The sequence below is a fragment of the Kryptolebias marmoratus genome, linkage group LG16, assembly GCF_001649575.2.
Source record: "Kryptolebias marmoratus isolate JLee-2015 linkage group LG16, ASM164957v2, whole genome shotgun sequence".
Lineage (NCBI taxonomy): Eukaryota > Metazoa > Chordata > Actinopteri > Cyprinodontiformes > Rivulidae > Kryptolebias > Kryptolebias marmoratus.
In genome coordinates, this window is record NC_051445.1 from 9,054,374 (window position 1) to 9,072,231 (window position 17,858).

General features: G+C 42.7%; 1 protein-coding gene across 5 annotated transcripts in view; it reads right to left on the reverse strand.

Annotated features, from left to right (window-relative positions):
* Positions 1-17,858, reverse strand: part of pou2f2a (POU class 2 homeobox 2a) — a 44,761-nt gene that overhangs the window by 11,814 nt on the left and 15,089 nt on the right. For 3 of the 5 annotated variants that reach the window (XM_017415373.3, XM_017415369.3, XM_017415374.3), the window contains exons 2-4: positions 1,472-1,537; positions 1,304-1,338; positions 433-489 (exon numbers count right to left, since the gene is read on the reverse strand). In XM_017415373.3, the coding sequence (XP_017270862.1) occupies positions 433-489; positions 1,304-1,338; positions 1,472-1,537 (158 nt within the window). Of the gene's footprint in view, positions 1-432; positions 490-1,303; positions 1,339-1,471; positions 1,538-5,736; positions 5,860-17,858 lie in introns of those variants that run through there. The other 2 variants (XM_017415375.3, XM_017415371.3) reach the window with 1 other exon arrangement.

The following is a 17,858-nucleotide window of genomic DNA, read 5'->3' on the forward strand; positions in this document are numbered from 1 at the left end:
CTCTTCTTCCAGCTTTCTGATTTGCATATCTCCTGTGGTATGAAAATGAGATTTTATTCTCTCTATTTTGGTGAGAAAAGTAAACTTTAAGATTTACTTTAACTCTCAAACGGCTTTGTGAAAAGAGAGAGCCATCACACTCTGTTTTTTTTTTTTTTTTTCGTTCTTTTCTTCGTGAATTTGTTTACATTTAGGACTGGGTGAAGAGTCCACACAACACCAGCTTCACCATCAGGGACGACAAAAAAAAAAAAAAAAGAAAAAAAAGGCAATTCAGAGCATAGAAATGAACACAAAGCTGAGGCGGCCATACTGTCAATAAACCCAGAGCGTGACGTTGAGGATACAAAAGATGCACAAACACTGGGCCCAGAAACATGCAGAGACATGCAGGGGCAGCTCAGAAACGCTGACACACAACAGAGAGCTCACCTTGCTGCTGTTCAGGTTTGGGGACAGGGGAAAGGGGCAGACTTCCATGGACTGAGCCTTGAAGAAAAACATCAAATACAAACAAATATTAAATTATCATAATGACTTTAGGTTAACTTTAAGAGTTACAGCTGTATGAAATATTGTCAGATCATGGATGGTAGAAGAGGACTCTCAGCTACTACCACTGTTATAGTTATTTCTGTGTTATGTAAAGATGATTAGCTGTGGGGGGCATCTTTAATTTGGTTGACTTCAAACGGTAATGAGTTATAGCAGTACGTCAAAAGAATTACCTCCTGAAAGTTTCATTAGAATCCATCTACTGGTTCAAAAGATATTTTGCTAACAGACAGACAAGGTTGACACATGTAGTTCATGGCAAAGTTTTAAGAACAGAACTCAAGTGTTTAGTTTGTGCCTAAAGTATGTGTTGGGGATGATTCTGAGCGACCAAATTTTAGGTCCGTATCTATAAAACTGACTGGATCATAGCCATTTTTATGTTGGCTAAGTTTGCTTAGCTGTGACGGCCATCTTGAATGGCGTTGACTTCAAAAGTTATTCAGATGTGGACGTTCATTCAATGAGTATTTTCTGAGAGTTTCAATAAAATTTGCCCAGTGGTTCATGAGATATTTTGCTAACACTACAGAGAAATGAACAGAGACAGATATTTTCAGTAAATTCTTTTTTTTTTCTTTCAGTTTTCTGGCACTGTCTTAAAAATAAACATAGTTTTAAAATACCAAAACAATTATTAGCTGATAAAAATAAGTCTGTTCAGCTTCTTTTATCACTTTGTCAGATCCGTTCTGTAGGTGAAAGAGGTGGGAGCTAATTGTAATAATCACAAGCACCACAGATATACCTGGTGATTTGATTCAGGTCCATTCCGCTCTGACTCTGCGTGGGAGGGAAAGGAAAAAGTGATAAATCTCATCTTCAGCACAGCTCTCACACAGGCTTGCACAAATACTTTCCAGTGTCATGCATGTGCAGCTTTCTACATACAGACTGTAAGGTGGCAAAAGCTTACCTGTGCCCTCTAAAGGTGAGTCAGCGCCGACTTTCTCAACCTTCACTGGCTTTGACATCCTGATATCTGCAACAGGAAGACACACATAAATAAATCTGACTGCCTCTATCTTAGTTAGCAGAATATAAGACCAGAAACAAAGGAGAAAGAAGGAGGGAGTCAGTCTTAGATAAGTCAAGTGTTTTCAGGTCATGGAGTGAGCCTACACACACACACACATATACTGTAAACTAAACAAATTGTGGCTGAATCATTCACAAAGCCGAATCCAGCCCACATTCATTCATTCTTTCCAATTAGTGGTTCAAACGCAGGAGTAGGTGGCTTGAGGTGTTCTAAATTTAACTTGGGGTGTTTTCGTGGGAGTACAACGACACTGAAAATGTCTCATGTTGTTTGTCATTCATCACAAGACCACATCACTTTCTGCTCCCTTTGTTGGGACAGTCCCATGTGGCGATGCTCCTGATTAGAGAAGGGCAACAAATTTAAGCTGGTTTTTCTTTTCTTTTCTTTTCATCACAAAAACAAAGAAACAAAGTGGGATTCTGGTAGCAGTGAGGCTTGGGAGAAAAGAGTGTGTGTGTGTGTGTGTGTGTGGAGGGGGGAATGAGGAGATGATCTGAGAGGAGTTTAGATAGAAAACAAAGGTGTGTGTTTGCCTAAAGATGTCTGTGTGTGTGTGGTAATTTCTGTTTGGTTATCAGCCTGCAGCATTATCTAATGACAAAAGCTTTTTACTGTGTTTGAAACCTCAAACTGTAGAAAAAAAACTCTTTTTGTTGTATCCATTTGAAACTTTTTTTACTCTCCTGCTGTGTCTGTCCTTAACACGCACAAACCCACACAAACACACACACACACAGCTACTTCCCTTTTGTGAAAACATGCAAATTTGCCCAACGACCAACTAATTATATCAGCCACCTGCATAATAAACTCTCAGCCTCCCTCCTTCTCTTTCACCCATCTTCGCTCGTTTATCTCTCCGCTCTTCCTCCTGTTATTTTTCCTCATCTCTTGTTGCCATGATTTAATTTCTATGACTCACTAAAAACAGAAAATGTTGGGTTTTATTCTGATATCCTATTGAGGCAAAAGCAAGTGGTCAAGCACTTTTTCCACCACAGGGTGGCAGCATGAACACACGGGACACTTGACCAGCGCTGACCTGATGCCAGTTTGAAATCTACGAGCCGTCAAGTCACTTAAAAGAGACAGAACTTCTAGATAAAGAAGCCCCTCCCGGATCTGAGGCACTTCCAGCAGCAGCAACACGTTCGTTTCAGTGAAACAGATGTGAGATCAGTCAACTTTACTACGTGCAACGTCTTTAGGGGATGGGGGAAGTGACAATCAGCTTGAAAAGCTCCACTTTGCCGCCACTCTGACAGCCTTATAGTTAAAGCACACACACACGCATTTATGCAAACCTAAACACTGACTGCAGGATTTCCCTTCAAAATATGAAGCTATTTTTGGTCTAAAAGATGCAAACATCTGGTTTAAGTTATGACCCCGGTTTGTTTGTGGTTTTTCCAGCATTTCGCCTCTTTTTTTAGTAGTTGATTTAAGGCTATTAGTGAAACTAAAGAACTGTCCACTATTGCTCAATTTCTGTTGAAAACCACTGAATTTGCCCCAAAATAGCACCTTCCTCTTATTTATAAAAAGTCACCACAATATTGGCAAGTTACTGCAAATGACCCTTCTGTAGTTCAGATCTTCATTTTGTGGAAGCGCAAAACAAAAAACCAACAAATCCAGCTGACTGAAATGATGATCCAGCTGGGAAAAGGTGCGTGTTGACGGATGATTTAAACCGGCCTACGGACAGTAGAGCGGTGGAGAATGTGGTCAGTAATACGGTGGTGGGACAGTATATCAAGATGCTGTGTGTTTTTTCTCACTTCCCCTCCCGACTTCCCCTTGTACCGGGTTGAAAGCTGAGTGCTAAACCCAACACTTACTGTCAGCGTGGCTATTAATATTAACCTGCTCTCTCACTTTCTCTTTCCCTCCATCTTTTAAAAACCTTCCCGTCTTTTTATAACACGCTGCTGCACACGCAACTTCACGTAAAAGCGAGCAGATACTTCCACGTTACAGATGCAACCTCACCGACGAGCACAAGGACAAGGTGGTGCACTTTTTAAAAAATAAATAAATACATTTATTTTTTTGTGCACAAATTTTATTTGAAGCAAACCCCCCCGAGTTCAACTTTCTTTTCTCATCTTATTGCTTATTTATCTTTGACCCACGTGAGACCCATGAAACCAGGCCTGGCGCGTCTTAACCAGATCGAATATAATGCTGCATAATCCTGTGTCATGAATAAATGATGCAACAGAAAGGAACGAGAAAGAAACAAGTGTGCAGTCCGGACTGTTTCTGTTATTCTCCTCTGGGTATTTTGGCTCAGATTAAACTCCCCTGCAGCCGGCCTGAGCACCCAAAACTACAACCAAAACCCCTCAACCCCACTTCCTGGATCAGGACACAACCACACCGCCAGACCGGTGATTTTGGATCTGGTGTCTCTGAAATTATGAAATAATTTGACAAACCAAGCACCATTAAAGGGTGATGAGTTCTGAAGGCGGTGAAAAAGGGTGAGTTCCAAAAAGTCCTCTATGCAGCCAAAAACAAGAAGTTGAAGAAAAAGAAGTACTGAGGCCAAATTTAAATCCTTAATGTAAAATCATCTGCACAAAAAACTCCTGATTAAAGAAAAATAATTAAGAAGAATAAGCAAATAATGCACGTTGAAGAGAAACCTGAGAGCAGCTGGCTGACCCTAAAAGATACAGTTTGTTGAGCTGAAAGTTAAATTTGATTAGGACGCAATAAATAAACTAATTATTTAAATAAGACCTAATAACTAAATGCTAATAAAATAGAAGAAGTAACACAAACAATAACATATTAATAAAGTACTTCATCTGCAGATTAAATTCCTTGTAACTGTGTGAACCGTATGTAGATTTATGATTCTGACTTTACTACTTTCTTTGCTCGTTCCACCTGATGCACTACGATAAGATGAATAAGGCCATAAAAGCAAATAAAACTACATCACCAATTCAATTGCAGCAATTTTGCAAATGTTGACGCCTAATTCCCTTTATATCATTTCTAATCTTTTCACTTGTATTTCTTTTTTTTTAAATTAAAACAGAAACTTAGCAACGAGTGAAACATCTGCAAAGATTTAAAGTGAATTTTCTTAATGATTACACCTCTAGTGTTTGCAGCTTTGCTTTATTGTCACTAAGGTCTATTTGTTGTTGTTTTTTGTGAGATCAGAGTAACTCCCAGCATCAGAGGTCAGGTTAAGAAGTGAGTTTGTTCTTTTTTTTAAATCCATGAATCACACTTTGATAAACATCACAGATGATCTTAGAATCATCACATTTGCATTTTTTCAGGACTTGTATCACAATGTAAAGAAAAGCAACATGAGCTAATTGACATTTAAAAATTGATTTCTGGAAACTGGTGAATCAACAAACAGCTTGCTGAGTTTTTCTGAGACTTGTCGCCGGTCAGCTGAGGCCGTCAGTCAGCCGACCACCGAAAACAAGGCCATCGAGGGGGGGGACATTTGGAGACGCTGTTTTCTTAATAGTTACTGCAGAATGTGTGGGCTTTAATATTTAAACATTACAATTTGAAGATGGCGAAAGCACAAGTCAGCACCACCCTCCGTGCTCGTGCACGAACACAAGTTATTAACACATTAAAAGTTTCCCAAATCCTTATCAGCCAAACATCTGTAAGGTGAACCCAAGCGAGCCGCAGCGCTTAACAAGAAAAAGATAAGAAGCTGCTGGTGACAAATGAAAAATAATCACAAAATGAAAGCTGCAACAAAAATTTCTCATCGGAAGCCTTGTTACAAAAAATATTTCTTACTCTAATTATAATTTGATTTCAATGTGAAGCACACACACACACACACACAGAGGCAAGTTAAGGGCTAGTGAGTTGTGTGACCTTTCCCTCTGCCTGCGACAGGCGACCCCTCATCCATCCATCCATCCATCTATCCATCCTACATCCCTCCATCCTCCTTTCACTTCGTACCGCTTCTCCTCTTTTGATGTCCTCTAATTAGCCGAGCTTGTTAGACTCCGTGGCATTAATCAACAGAATAGACACAACTCTCTCTCTCTCAGATACACACACACACACACACACATATCCTTCTCCTTCAGCTTTAATTGGCAAATGAAGGAAGAGCTGCACAGACAGCCACTCACCTGGCAACCACATACTGGAGAAGTCCTTCGCTGCTATAGCCGCTGTCTTGATCATATCTGTGTGAGAGTGTGTGTGTGCGCCCTTGCTAAAGAAAAACTCTCACTCACCCTCCCCGTGTCGCTCTCTCATATTAAATCATATGGTTGAATTACCCTCCCTCCCTTTTTCTTTCTCTCTCTCTCTCTATCACACACATAGGTCCACACCCCCACCACCAAGGCCCCACCTCCTCCCCACATCCTGCAACATAACAGGAAGTAACTCTCAAAAGAATACGAACCCAGAGCAGAGAAGAGAAAAATACAAAACAGATTTTTTTAAAAAAAGAAGAAGAGAAAAGAAAGGGGGACACATAAGAAAGAGTGGGAGAGAGCGAGAGAGTGAGCAAGGAGATTGATCAGATAGTTGAGGTGAAAAAGAGGGGGATGATGAGTGGAGTCGGAAAGTGATGGCGCGGCTGGAAACAGCCACTCACACACACTCACACACACATTAACCCTTTCACACACGAGAGGCAAAAACAGCACGCTTGACATTATGACTGAGGGGTGTTTGTGACGACTTTCGTGAACTTTGACCCAGTGAACATTTAAAACCCTTAACAAAAATGACCTCCACCTCCTCTTGGATGTATCTCTGTGTTTACGTTTGACTTGAAGGGGGGTGTGAGTGAGCACATGAGTGGGTGTGAGGTGGTCTGTCAGCAGGTAGGGGGGGGGACGTCAACTCCAACAGCAGAAGATGTGAGACATCCACAGCTAAGTTTAACACTCTAACCCGAGCGGAAAGAAAAAGCCTGTCACTGTACCACTGACCACGCCACGCTGTGGGCTGCAGGCAGTGATACACCACAGGAACCCACACCGTAACGCTCTACACGTGATGGGGACATGTGGCCTGGAAGTGGAACAGTGCTGATAAGGGAGATGTGAGGCATTATCAGTCGTCGCCCACTTGGATTAAAAGACTAACACGTGAAAAACTAACGTCGAGGAATTATGATGAGGGAGGAGAACAGCCCGTTTCAGCAGAACATGAACTCAGATGTGAACACATTGGTGCCCATGTCTGACAGAGGTCCGAACCAACCACAGGGTGGCACTCTTTCTTCTCCTAAACCGGGTTCCAGCCCCAGCAGAGAGAGGAGGCAGCACGGCGCTCATCACCCCCACTCCCTGTCCCCCTCCCCCAGTCTGAGTTCACTAATTCAAAAGCTAACAGCAGCAGAGTTCCCAAGTTTAACCTTATAAATACTTGATGTGGTGATTTACAACAAGCCGATGTGCTGCAGGACGGACGCTCGGTGAGAAGTGCACACACTGCTGCAATACGGACACACTTTTAAAAAAATCTGACCTCAGATACGCACTAAATACTCATGTTCTGAATATATCACTGTCTATTAATCATGAGATCTACAACAGCCTGAGCACTTAATGGGTCCAGAGATTTTCTGCTACTTTATTCAACAAATTTATCTAAATTTCCTTCAACTTTAACTTTATCCATATGCCCCCTAAGGGCTAACTAAATATGCAATAATATCACACACAATATAGACAAAAATGCTTTAGCACTTTAGAAAACAATAGCAAATATCTGAAAAGTAATAAATTAATACAAATAAAACATCCAACCAATTATCTGCTGTAATTTCTTTAAATATCTATGGGTCCGAAAAGGTGGAACCTAAATTAAAAGGGCAAAATCCATGATATAAAAATAATACAAGTTCTTAAAACAATTAAATTATCCTAAAACCAATGAATGAATAGCAATAAAAAAACAACAATTTCCTCTTCCCCTTATTTGCATTTCTAAAACAGAAACCTGAAGAGATAAAGGGATTTCTACATCTACATCCTAAGTTAGATAACCACAAGGAAACAGATAATTCATGTGTCATCATGATCATTTTTAGGTAAATATGGCAAATTCCAGAAAATAAAATTAATAAGATTTGTAGGTTTCAAACTGATACAGTGTTATAACACTGATTTGACACAAAGTTAATTTAAAACAGTGTAAGGAAATGATCTGCAAGCAAATAAATCATTAAAATTATGAAATAATTTTGATGATTTATTTGTTTCCTCCACAGTTGGTTTTGCTAAACAAGCTTTTAATACAATATAAGAGTTAAAAATCAGGCGTAATGTTCAAGAGACAAAATACTTATATATATTTTTTAATCATAGTTTTCATTAGTGCTGATCACATGAAATGGTGTCAGACACCACCGGGCCGGGCCTGTGCTCGGGCACGGACAAACCACACAGCGCTGAAGGGGGGAGGCAGTTCTGCAGGTCAGAGGTCATCTGAGCAGCCTGGCGTTGGCCGTGACCTTTGCTCAAACCCAATTCTGCCCACATAACTGGCAATGCATGTGTGTAGTTGTATGAGTAGCACAAGCAGGAGTTTTTATCAATTTGGAAGCGCTGTGTGTGTGTTTTGTAAAGTCCATGACCATTTGGGATTGGGGTGGCGATCCGGCTCCAAAGATCCTTGGTTACCGCAGAGATTAAAATTAATAACACCCCATCTTTACTTTAATGATATTCGTCCTAAATAAAATGTTCCCAGCACTAAAAACAGAATCAGTAGGAGGTAATTAATCCTGATTCGTGTTGAATAGTGTTTTTAGGGATTATGAGCTGTGTATGAAGAGTGTTTTGATCATAACTAATAGTCGTGTTTGTGAATCGATGAACCTGCACGTATACAAACACACAATCTGATAGTGAGACTCCAGGGAGGAGGATGGGTGGAGGTTTAAGCCTCTGGAGTGCCATCAATCACTCCAATGTCACAGAATGAAGGAAAAGGCAGGGAGGGAGAATACTGAGTGTTACTAAGAGAAGGAATAAAAGAAGAAAGGGAGAAAGAATGAAGCAGATGCAAAAGGTGACGGGAATGAAGGTGAGCTGTAGAGAAGGATGAATAAAAAAGATTGGAGGAAGGATGATGGCTGCAGGGAGGAAGGTGGGAGGAGACTGTTTGTATAATGGGTCATTGAAGGGACAAGTCAAACCAGTTCAGTGTACCTTTACGGCGAGCCCCTCCTATGTCTAGCGCAGCCTGAGGCCTACGGCACTCACTGGATTTAATTCATATAATCCATCATATTCCTCTCCGTATAGAAGGGGACAGAACACGGCTCCATGATGGACCCTACACACAGTCAAACAGTAGGACTCTATTATACAAGGTGAGAGATTTAGAATCTCGTCCTGTGGATGTGTGTGTGTGTGTTTTCAGGTGTCGCCCCATGAGGAGCTGCAGGATTATAAACAGTAGGTCCAGCAGAGTGTGGACTACAGAGGTTGAGGTTTTGTATGAGAAGCAGCGGGGGCTAAAACACACTCACGCTGCTGGCTACCTTGGGACCGGCGCCATCTCAGCCGCCCACACCTTTACAACACCTCTTCCTCTCTCCTGTCCTAATACCTCTCAATAGCTCCTTTTCCTGGGGCCTCTCTGTGCCTCTATCCTTCTTTCACGCTGTTCCCCTCCTCTCTATATCATCTCTGCAGCCCATAGGGAGCCCAGTTTTGTCTAGACAGACACCGTTCTCTCCCACGGTGCTACCAAGGTTGAAGCTCAAACCTGTGCTCCTCGTCTTCCTCTTATTTTGGCAGGGGAGTGAAGGGTTTGTGGTGAGGGACTGGCAGCTTTCATCACAGGCACAAGGAGCACCAAGGCTCCTCTGCACTCGGCTGTTGATAAACCAGGCCGTGGTGAAGCAGTATCCATATTTTCCTTATTAAAACACACACAGATGAGAGGACTTCAGCTACAGCAGTCTTCATCATTTGGGCGCTTGCAGCCCCTCTTGCTCCACACTTTTTCCTCAGACTCTCTCATCATCATCACCCGGCTCCCTCTCTGCGACCTTCCGCCTCTCCTTTCACCAATCCAAACTTTCTCCTCTCCTCCTCTGTCTTCTCTTTCTCCCTCAGACCTGCTGGTCAGCAGCAGCTGTGACATCACCGGCCACTGTTCTCCGCCTGGATTGGACACTCGGCCACGTTGCCAGGCAACAGCAGCGAAAGGTCTCAGCGAGAGTGCGTGTGTGTATGTGTGTGTTTATGTCTGTTTGTAGCAGCGTGAGTGAGAGGTGTGTGAGCGATTTTCCTCGCCTTGCCCTTTATCTGTGCATGAAGAATGATCAGAACAGATCTACCTCTATGCTTTATCACAGATCAAAGCATGTAGATGATCGGGCTTGGTTCACCGCTCTCCTCCACCACAGAAGAAGAACAAGAAGAAGAGGAAAAAGAAGAAGAAAGATATGTGTGCATTAATAAAAAAAAAAAAAAGACATACGGCACAAAGTGTGTGCACGTGTCAGCATCTGCTCTTGTGTTCAACTAAATAAATGTGAATGTTGGTGCTGAAAATGGGTATATGTTTGTATGTTGTGTGTGTGGATGTGTGTGTGTGTGTGTGTGTGTAAGCCCCCGGGAGCGGGTGGTTATTGTATCTGACACAGCGGCTCTTTCTCGCGCCTCATATTTCTGGGCCGATCGATTCCTCTGACTCCCGACAAGACAATAATCGCACCTCCCTCTCTCACTCCATCACAACCATTATTACTGACCTCCCCGGGGAATGAAAAGGGTGGAGGAAGGAAGGAAGGAAAGATGGAAGGAAGGATGGAGAGAGGGAGACTGAGGAGTGATGGGGGACACAGAGTTGACAAAATGGGTGTATGATGATGAAAAAGCAAAAAGCAAAAAAAAAAAAAAAAAAAAAGGGACAATGATGACAATGGGAGAGCAAGACTTGGACTGGAAAGGGGACAGCGGAGAGGAAAAGAGACAGATTGAGAGGAAGAAAGTTGAGATAAGGTGATGAGGGATGAGCTCGGAGGGGGAAATAATACAAGAGGAAGAATAAAGTCAAAGAAAGTATGAGAAAAAGCAAAAAAATAACTAGACAGGACAGGAAGAAGGCCAGCAGATATGGATCATGGCGAGGAAAGACAGGAAGACACGAGTAAAGGAGTGCAGAGAGATGGAGGGACAATAACCGAGAGAATTAGTAGAAGAGAGATGAAGGATTCACACTATCGTCTTCTAATAAAGGGGAGAATAAGAGACGGGGACTGAGGGAGGGAGACAGAAAGGAAGGTGAGGATGGGGGGAGGTTAGAGTGAGGTGAAAGAGAGAGAAATATATAAGAACACACACACAAAAACAGAAACACACACACACACACACACATAGAGTGATGGCTGTAGAGCTGTGGAGGTCAGCGCTCAGAAATATTATTAAATTGACAAGAGCACAATAGTTGATTGGCAGGCTGACTCCTGCACCGCCATTCAGTTGAGAAGAATGGACACAGGGTGCACACAGGCACACATACACACACACATGCTCACACACATGCACATCTGCAGTTTTACAGGGGAATCAACACAGCGTGTTGAGACACACACACTTCTACCTTTTGTCTGTGGTGTGTGTTTTGCCTGTCGCTGCTATCTCTCTGCTTTGAATCCAGATTACAATTACAGTAATTGGCTCTCAATTTAAGCTATTTGCTGTTTGACCCCCCCCCACACACACACACACACACACACCACTTCACCTATCTGTGCCTTCCTCACCCATCCCCACACATTTTGTCTCTTCCTTCTCCTCATCATCATCAATATTCCTCCGCCTCCTCTCCACCTGTATAGCTACATCCATCTTTCTTTCTCCAGATGCAACTCCTTCCTTCAACCCCCCCCACGCACAATCACACACTTTTTTGTCCTCTTCTATCTTTTGCCTTCTTCCTCCATCCCATTACTTCTTTCCATTTTGTCCCACCATTTCCGCCACGTTTCGGGAGTTGAGAAACGGGGAATGCATTTAATTCATGCTGTATTTTTATTAAGAAATATTTGTTCAATTATACAGTCAGGGAGGGTGTATTGTGGAAAAAAAAGGGAGGTGAAAGAGGTAGAGATTAAAAAATAAGGAGCTAAAGAAGGGGGTGATATAGGTGTTGGTGTGTTAGGGAGGTGGTGGAGAAGCAAACGAGAGAAGGAGGGAGGGGGGGCAAGGAAATTGGTCTGGCTAGCGGAACAGCTTTTCACCTCTCTCTCCCTCTCTTCTTCTCTCCCTCCCTCTCCTCCTTCTCTCCCTCCCTCTATTCTGCTTTGTATTCTGCAGAGATGACAGGGGGAAAGCTTTATTGCTCCGAGTTTGTATCGATCGGGGCCCCTCTGAGGGGGGAGGCCGGGGGACGCGCTGAACAGGCCCTTTCTCAATGACCGCAGCTCCGACCATCCCCACCACCTCCCATCCTCAGACTCGCTCCTCAACCCGCCCCAGACCCTTCTCGTGCTCGCGAGCTTCGCTCTGAAATTCAAATTCAAGGTTCTTATCCTCAAAGGTTAGGAGAGGGAGAGCCCGAGAAGGCAGGGGAGGAAGAGAAGCAGAGAGATTGAATGAAAAAGAGATGGAGGCGTCTGGCTTCTCCCCCTGACGGAGGCCTTGAATGGCTCTGGGATCTGATAAGCAGAGCCCACAAATACAAACAAGGAACAAATGGAGGAATAAAGGGGCAAAGAAAATGGCCAAGACAAATAAATCAGCTCCTTTTCCTCCTCATCTTTCCATCCCTCCCTCCTCAGTAACTGTCGCGCCCCTCCCAATACTGTATCTCCACTTTTTCTTTTAGGAGGTGAGAAGGATTTTGTTGACAGGTGAAGAATGAACGGGGCCCAAGCATGCATAAACCTCCCTGTTTCTGTCCTCGTTAGAGGGACAGCAGGGGAGATGGTATCCACTGAGGGACAGGGAAAAAAAGCCCCGGAGGATCATGTTCCATACCTTACTGAACTATGTGCATGAGCGCAAAAAGAGAAAACATATTTCACAGAGTTGCTGAGCACACAACTCAACAAACAAAGAGCAAAAATGCCCAAAACATGGAAATGAGAACATGCATGCAGGTACTTCTAAAGTCTACTTTACATTAATGGCATGCAGAGACAGATTGTCCATCGGGGGTGGGGGTTACCAGGTTCAAGTCCATGACCAGAGGGGCTAGAGGAAGGTCAGGGGTTGTAGGTTCAACTCGCAGAGGGCAAGAGGGTTCCCTGCTGTCTCCCTTCCAACCCCCTCCAGGACAACATCACTCCCCTGCCTCACCTCCTGCCTCCCTCTCTGCTTAGTCTGATCGCACACGTAAACCCGACGCTCCCTGTCTGTCCCAGATGTACACACTCATAAAAAAAATAAATCACACACACAGATACACAAACATATCCCTAAAACTGCAATACGCTCAATTCAAATACAAATGATTTGCTCTCACTATTCTGTTTTTTTCCTACATCACATCTGAAACCGTTTCCACCTTCTCTACCTCCATCTCTCCTTGTGGAAAAGACCAAACAGAAACATGTCAGGCCCTCAGCTATCAGCTGCAGCAGATGTGAGTGGCTATGACATTTCCCTGTAAACATTGGATACATATACTATAAATATATATTGTCATTGATATTGCTTGTGTGGTTTAGTGCGACTCCAGATTGAGTTCAGTGATAGAGTATACATCAGAGACTTGTGCTGGATACTACAGGCTTGATTTGTGGAAAGATAGACACATATGTGTGCAGCTGCACACATTCTCTCCCTCTCTAACACACACACACACAAATAGTACAATAACCTGCAGGCCTATAACCTGCCTTGTTGGCTGGATGGGTAAATGCATTATTAAACACACAGGATTTCATATGTAGAGACAGAAAATGAATGCTGCACTGCTGTGGATATTCACCCGTTCGCTCCAGTTTTCACTGTTTTCTTTTCTAAACCTGTTTAACTTACTGCTTTTATTTAATCAATTTTAGCTGAAAAAAATGTGTTTTAATAAAACTGTCATGAATATATAATTATATGTAATATAATTCTAACCCACCTTCTATTGTTCTGTATATAAAACACAGTTTTTTGTGTCCTTTGTCCTCAGCTGTTCTGTTTTTTCCTGATAAAAGTCTTTCTTATCTAATAAAGAGATTAATTTCAGAAGATGCTTTACAGATTGTAAAGCCCACATACAGATGTAAGGTTTGGGCTACATAAATACATCTGACTTTAGCTGCGATTTAAGGTTAAAGATTATTTCGTTCTGCAAAAACACAGATCAGCTGGGCAGAGATAGCCATCACACTGACAGGTGAGGTGAATAACATTGAATGTCTTGTCACAATGCAATGTTCTACAGGGACACACAGGGTCCTGGCATTCATGTGGCTGTTACTTTGACACCTACCACCCACCTAAACATAGCTGAGCGGACAAAGCACAGCCCACCTCCATGGCAACCGAAGCACCCTCCCTCAGCAGGTCAAGTTGAACTGGAATAGCAAAAAACTGGTCATTTCGGATCGACGGACACCTTAAAGCATTTATGCAGCTCACGTTTCAATCTGAATGAGCTCCTTATTGTACAAACCTGACCCATGGAGGATCAATGGTCCCAAGCCAACATCTCAGATCAAGACATCTCAGGAAACCTCCCGTATCAATGTCTCTGTTGCACAAAGGAGCCCTACATAATAGCTGACTGGTGCTTTCAATGTTGCAGCTTATTTTATACAATTTTTCTACATAAACACAGTAAACACTTGGTTAGATGCTGCTTCCATCAACACCAAATGAAGTTACAAAGAAGATGCCCAGATCGATTTGGGATGTCTTGGTGTGTTCATGTCACAAATCCAAAACTTTTACCTCTGTTGGGCAGGACAGAAAAGTAGTTTAAGTCTATTATATCATCCAACTCAATGATAATTGTGGTTTACAGTCACCACAAGCGAACAAAACCCATCAATTAACCAAAGCGCCCACACACGTGGAAGGGTTGAGGGGCAGCTAAACCACAACATGAGCGCTGTGTGTGTTTACATCTGCAGGGCGGGCAGGCCAGGCCTCGACTCTCACGGTAATCGATGAACGAGGGAGGAAAGGGAGGCAAGCGGGTGAGGCAGGGGATGAGGGTGAGAGAAAAATCGGTAAAGAAAGCAGGTTATCTCTCGTCATTAGGGGAGGGGGAATCCCCGTCTGGAGGAGGAGGGGGTGGGTGAGGGCCTGGTGGGTGAGGCGGGGTGAGGGAGGACCGGGGTTCATTGATAAAAAAGGGAGAGAGGGGAGAAGGGGAGACTATGTTTGGCATCGAGAGAGAGCAGACAATTATCTGTATTGATTAGCGCGGCCCAGTACTGTGAAGACTGAGAAAACTATGACTGGATCAATAGAGAGGGAGAGTCAGAGAAGGGGGGGAGAGAGGGAGGTAGTTAGAAGATAGACAGACCAACAGAGAGAAACAAACGACACAGATAAAAGATACATATAATGACAAACAAAATGAGATAGAAAGATCGTTTATGGCGCAAAGCGAAAGGTAAAGACCCAAGGTGGTGTAAAGGTTAGAAGGGGAGACGAGAGGGGGCAGAGTCAATGAAAACATGAGGAGATACATTACTCTGTTGATGTCATTACTCTTTATCATTGATTTGTCAGTACAACCACAGAGTTCATTCAACAAGCCATCGAGTGCCCTCCCATCACCACAACACGTGGCTAAACACAAACAGCGAGGGAGAGGGGCTGAAAAAGACAAGAAAGTACACACTGAGAGGACACAAGCTGGACTCAGAAGACAGAAAACTTGGCTCAAACTGGCTCTGTCACTCCTAAAACTCACTGGATACAGTGAGAAATGAGCAGACTTCATTTACATTAAAGTTACACAGTAGAAACTGAACCAGGTAAAAGGATAGTTCAGATCTTTTAAAATGGGATTATGTGGAAAAAGTTATGTACAGCTAATATTTTACCTACTGAAGATAGTTTTTTTATTGGACCAGAAACTGTCTACAAGCAACATTTTTGCACAATTCCCACTGACAGAACATGCAAAAGGTGACCTACCTTCATTGGCAATGTTTTGATGCATTTAGCTTTTACCAACTTCTTTGCTAACTTTACTTTTCAAATATGCTTTTAGTATTTGGCAACAGTTGAATCTATTTTAGCTTTTAGCTTCTGTTCAGCTTATTTTAACCAACAATTCCATTAACAGCTCACTGTTCGACAAATTAAAACCAAGTCATGCAATCTCTCCAGTTTCTTGTGCAATTTTTAATTTATTTCTGGTTTTCTATAATGTAGCAGTAGTTTGTTGATACTATGGACCAAGGTTTTAACTATCACAAAGAATGTAATTGTGCCAAGATGTAAGCTTTAATTTTTAGTTATCATAAGACAGAAGTGGTGTATAGATATTTTCAATGTGCACTTTTTTCTTACATGGTCATATGAAAGCCTTGCACAACACACTCTAGCAAAATCTATTGAGGTCATACCATTATATTTCAAGAAAAAATGAGAGAAAAAGAAGTGAGGAGATGTGTGTGATGAGGACTGGGCTTTGAAAAAATGTCAAGAGGGAGGCAGAGTTCAGGTAGGAGGCCTTTCTGTGGGGCCACTTTTTTGTCCCGGACAAAAATCCAAAATGGTGGAGTAGGGGTGGAACAAAAGGCACACAAGGCAAAAACAGGAGAGTGACAACCTGTGCTGAGTAAAAAAAAATATCCTGCTGACACAAACCGACCAAAGTGCCTTCACTTTCTTTGCTGCAATGGACTAAAATGGAACTTTTTTTTTTTTTTTTTTGGTAAAGGTAGCTGTAAAGCACATATGCAAACACATACAAATGCAAACACACACACACACACACACATTATTCCCTAATCAGACTCCATCAAATGTGTGTGTCTACCCACTAACTACACTTCCCGTTGAAAGTTGCATTTCTTGGAAACTGTGGCCCCATTACCCAGGCAACCCAGACCCACAGCAAACACACACACACACACACACACAGGACCACATCTGTCATTTTGTACTTTATGAAACATTACAAGATGATAGAATTCAGCCTTCTGCTCTCTTGATGGTTTCTGACACCAAAGAGCAATGCATTGTCAGAAAAGGTTTATACAAACGCAAATAAATAGACGAGAAAACATAAGCTCTGATTGAGGGAGCAGGGGCCGGAGATTGAGGAAACCGTTGGTAAGGGCAGAAAATGTCAGGTTAGACAAATGACCTTTTAAACATGGAGCAGATGTGGAGAGTTATGCACACTATGGACAGAGGGCAACTCAACTGTCTGTCTCTTAATAACAAGTGAAAAGAGGGGTAAAGCCTTTAACTTGAAGCCCTTAACTTTAAATCAAACCCCTGAATGAACCAAGTGATTCCTGAATCAAAAGTGAATTTTACTGCTATGAGATGATGGTGAAACATCACTTTTGGATAAAAAAAAAAAGAATAGGGACATGGAAGAGGGGGAAAAGAGACAAGAATGAGGTGGAAAAAGAGAAACTGTCCAAGACCCAGTAAAAAAAAGACATAAGTGACAATGACAAAAAGGAAGGGAGAGCAGCCCATGAATTACAGGTGTAGAGTTATACATGCATGACATCACCGGACCCCTCCTCCAGCCCTTGGGAATGGGCACCTTGGAAACGGTCGCTAAGGGAACAGAGTACTGAAAGAAGGGGGGAGAGAGAAGATGGGGTAGGTAGGTGGACAGGCAGTTGGGAAAAAAATCAAAGGGGTGGAAGACAGGCACCTAATGAAACACTAAGGTTTGAGGAAGGGGGAAGCAAAGTTTTGTCATCTGGAAAATCTTTAAAAATGTTTCTTTTTTTTTTCCTTTTTTATCATACCTTTTTTTTCCTGTCCCATTCAGCAAATGGGACCACCGCTGCTCATAAAACGGGCGACTATCACAGCTACAGCCTGCATTGTCCTCCTCCCCCCAATATACTGTGACCTCTACATCCACTCCAGTCATTTAGAGAGGGGAGATTTAGAGCAGCACCGATGCAGCCATGATGGCAAAAAAGCGGCACATGACGAAGAGGCAGAGATGGCCTCCGCTCTCTGTTTTAACACATGGAGACATATTGATGGAAAAAACATGTTGGCGCACAAACAAAAGCTGCTATAGTGAAATGTCGGCTGTTAATGTATATGGGTGCTCGGAGGTCAGGTTTACCAAGAAGCAAAAAGCTCTGTGAGTGCACTTAGAAACTGAAGTT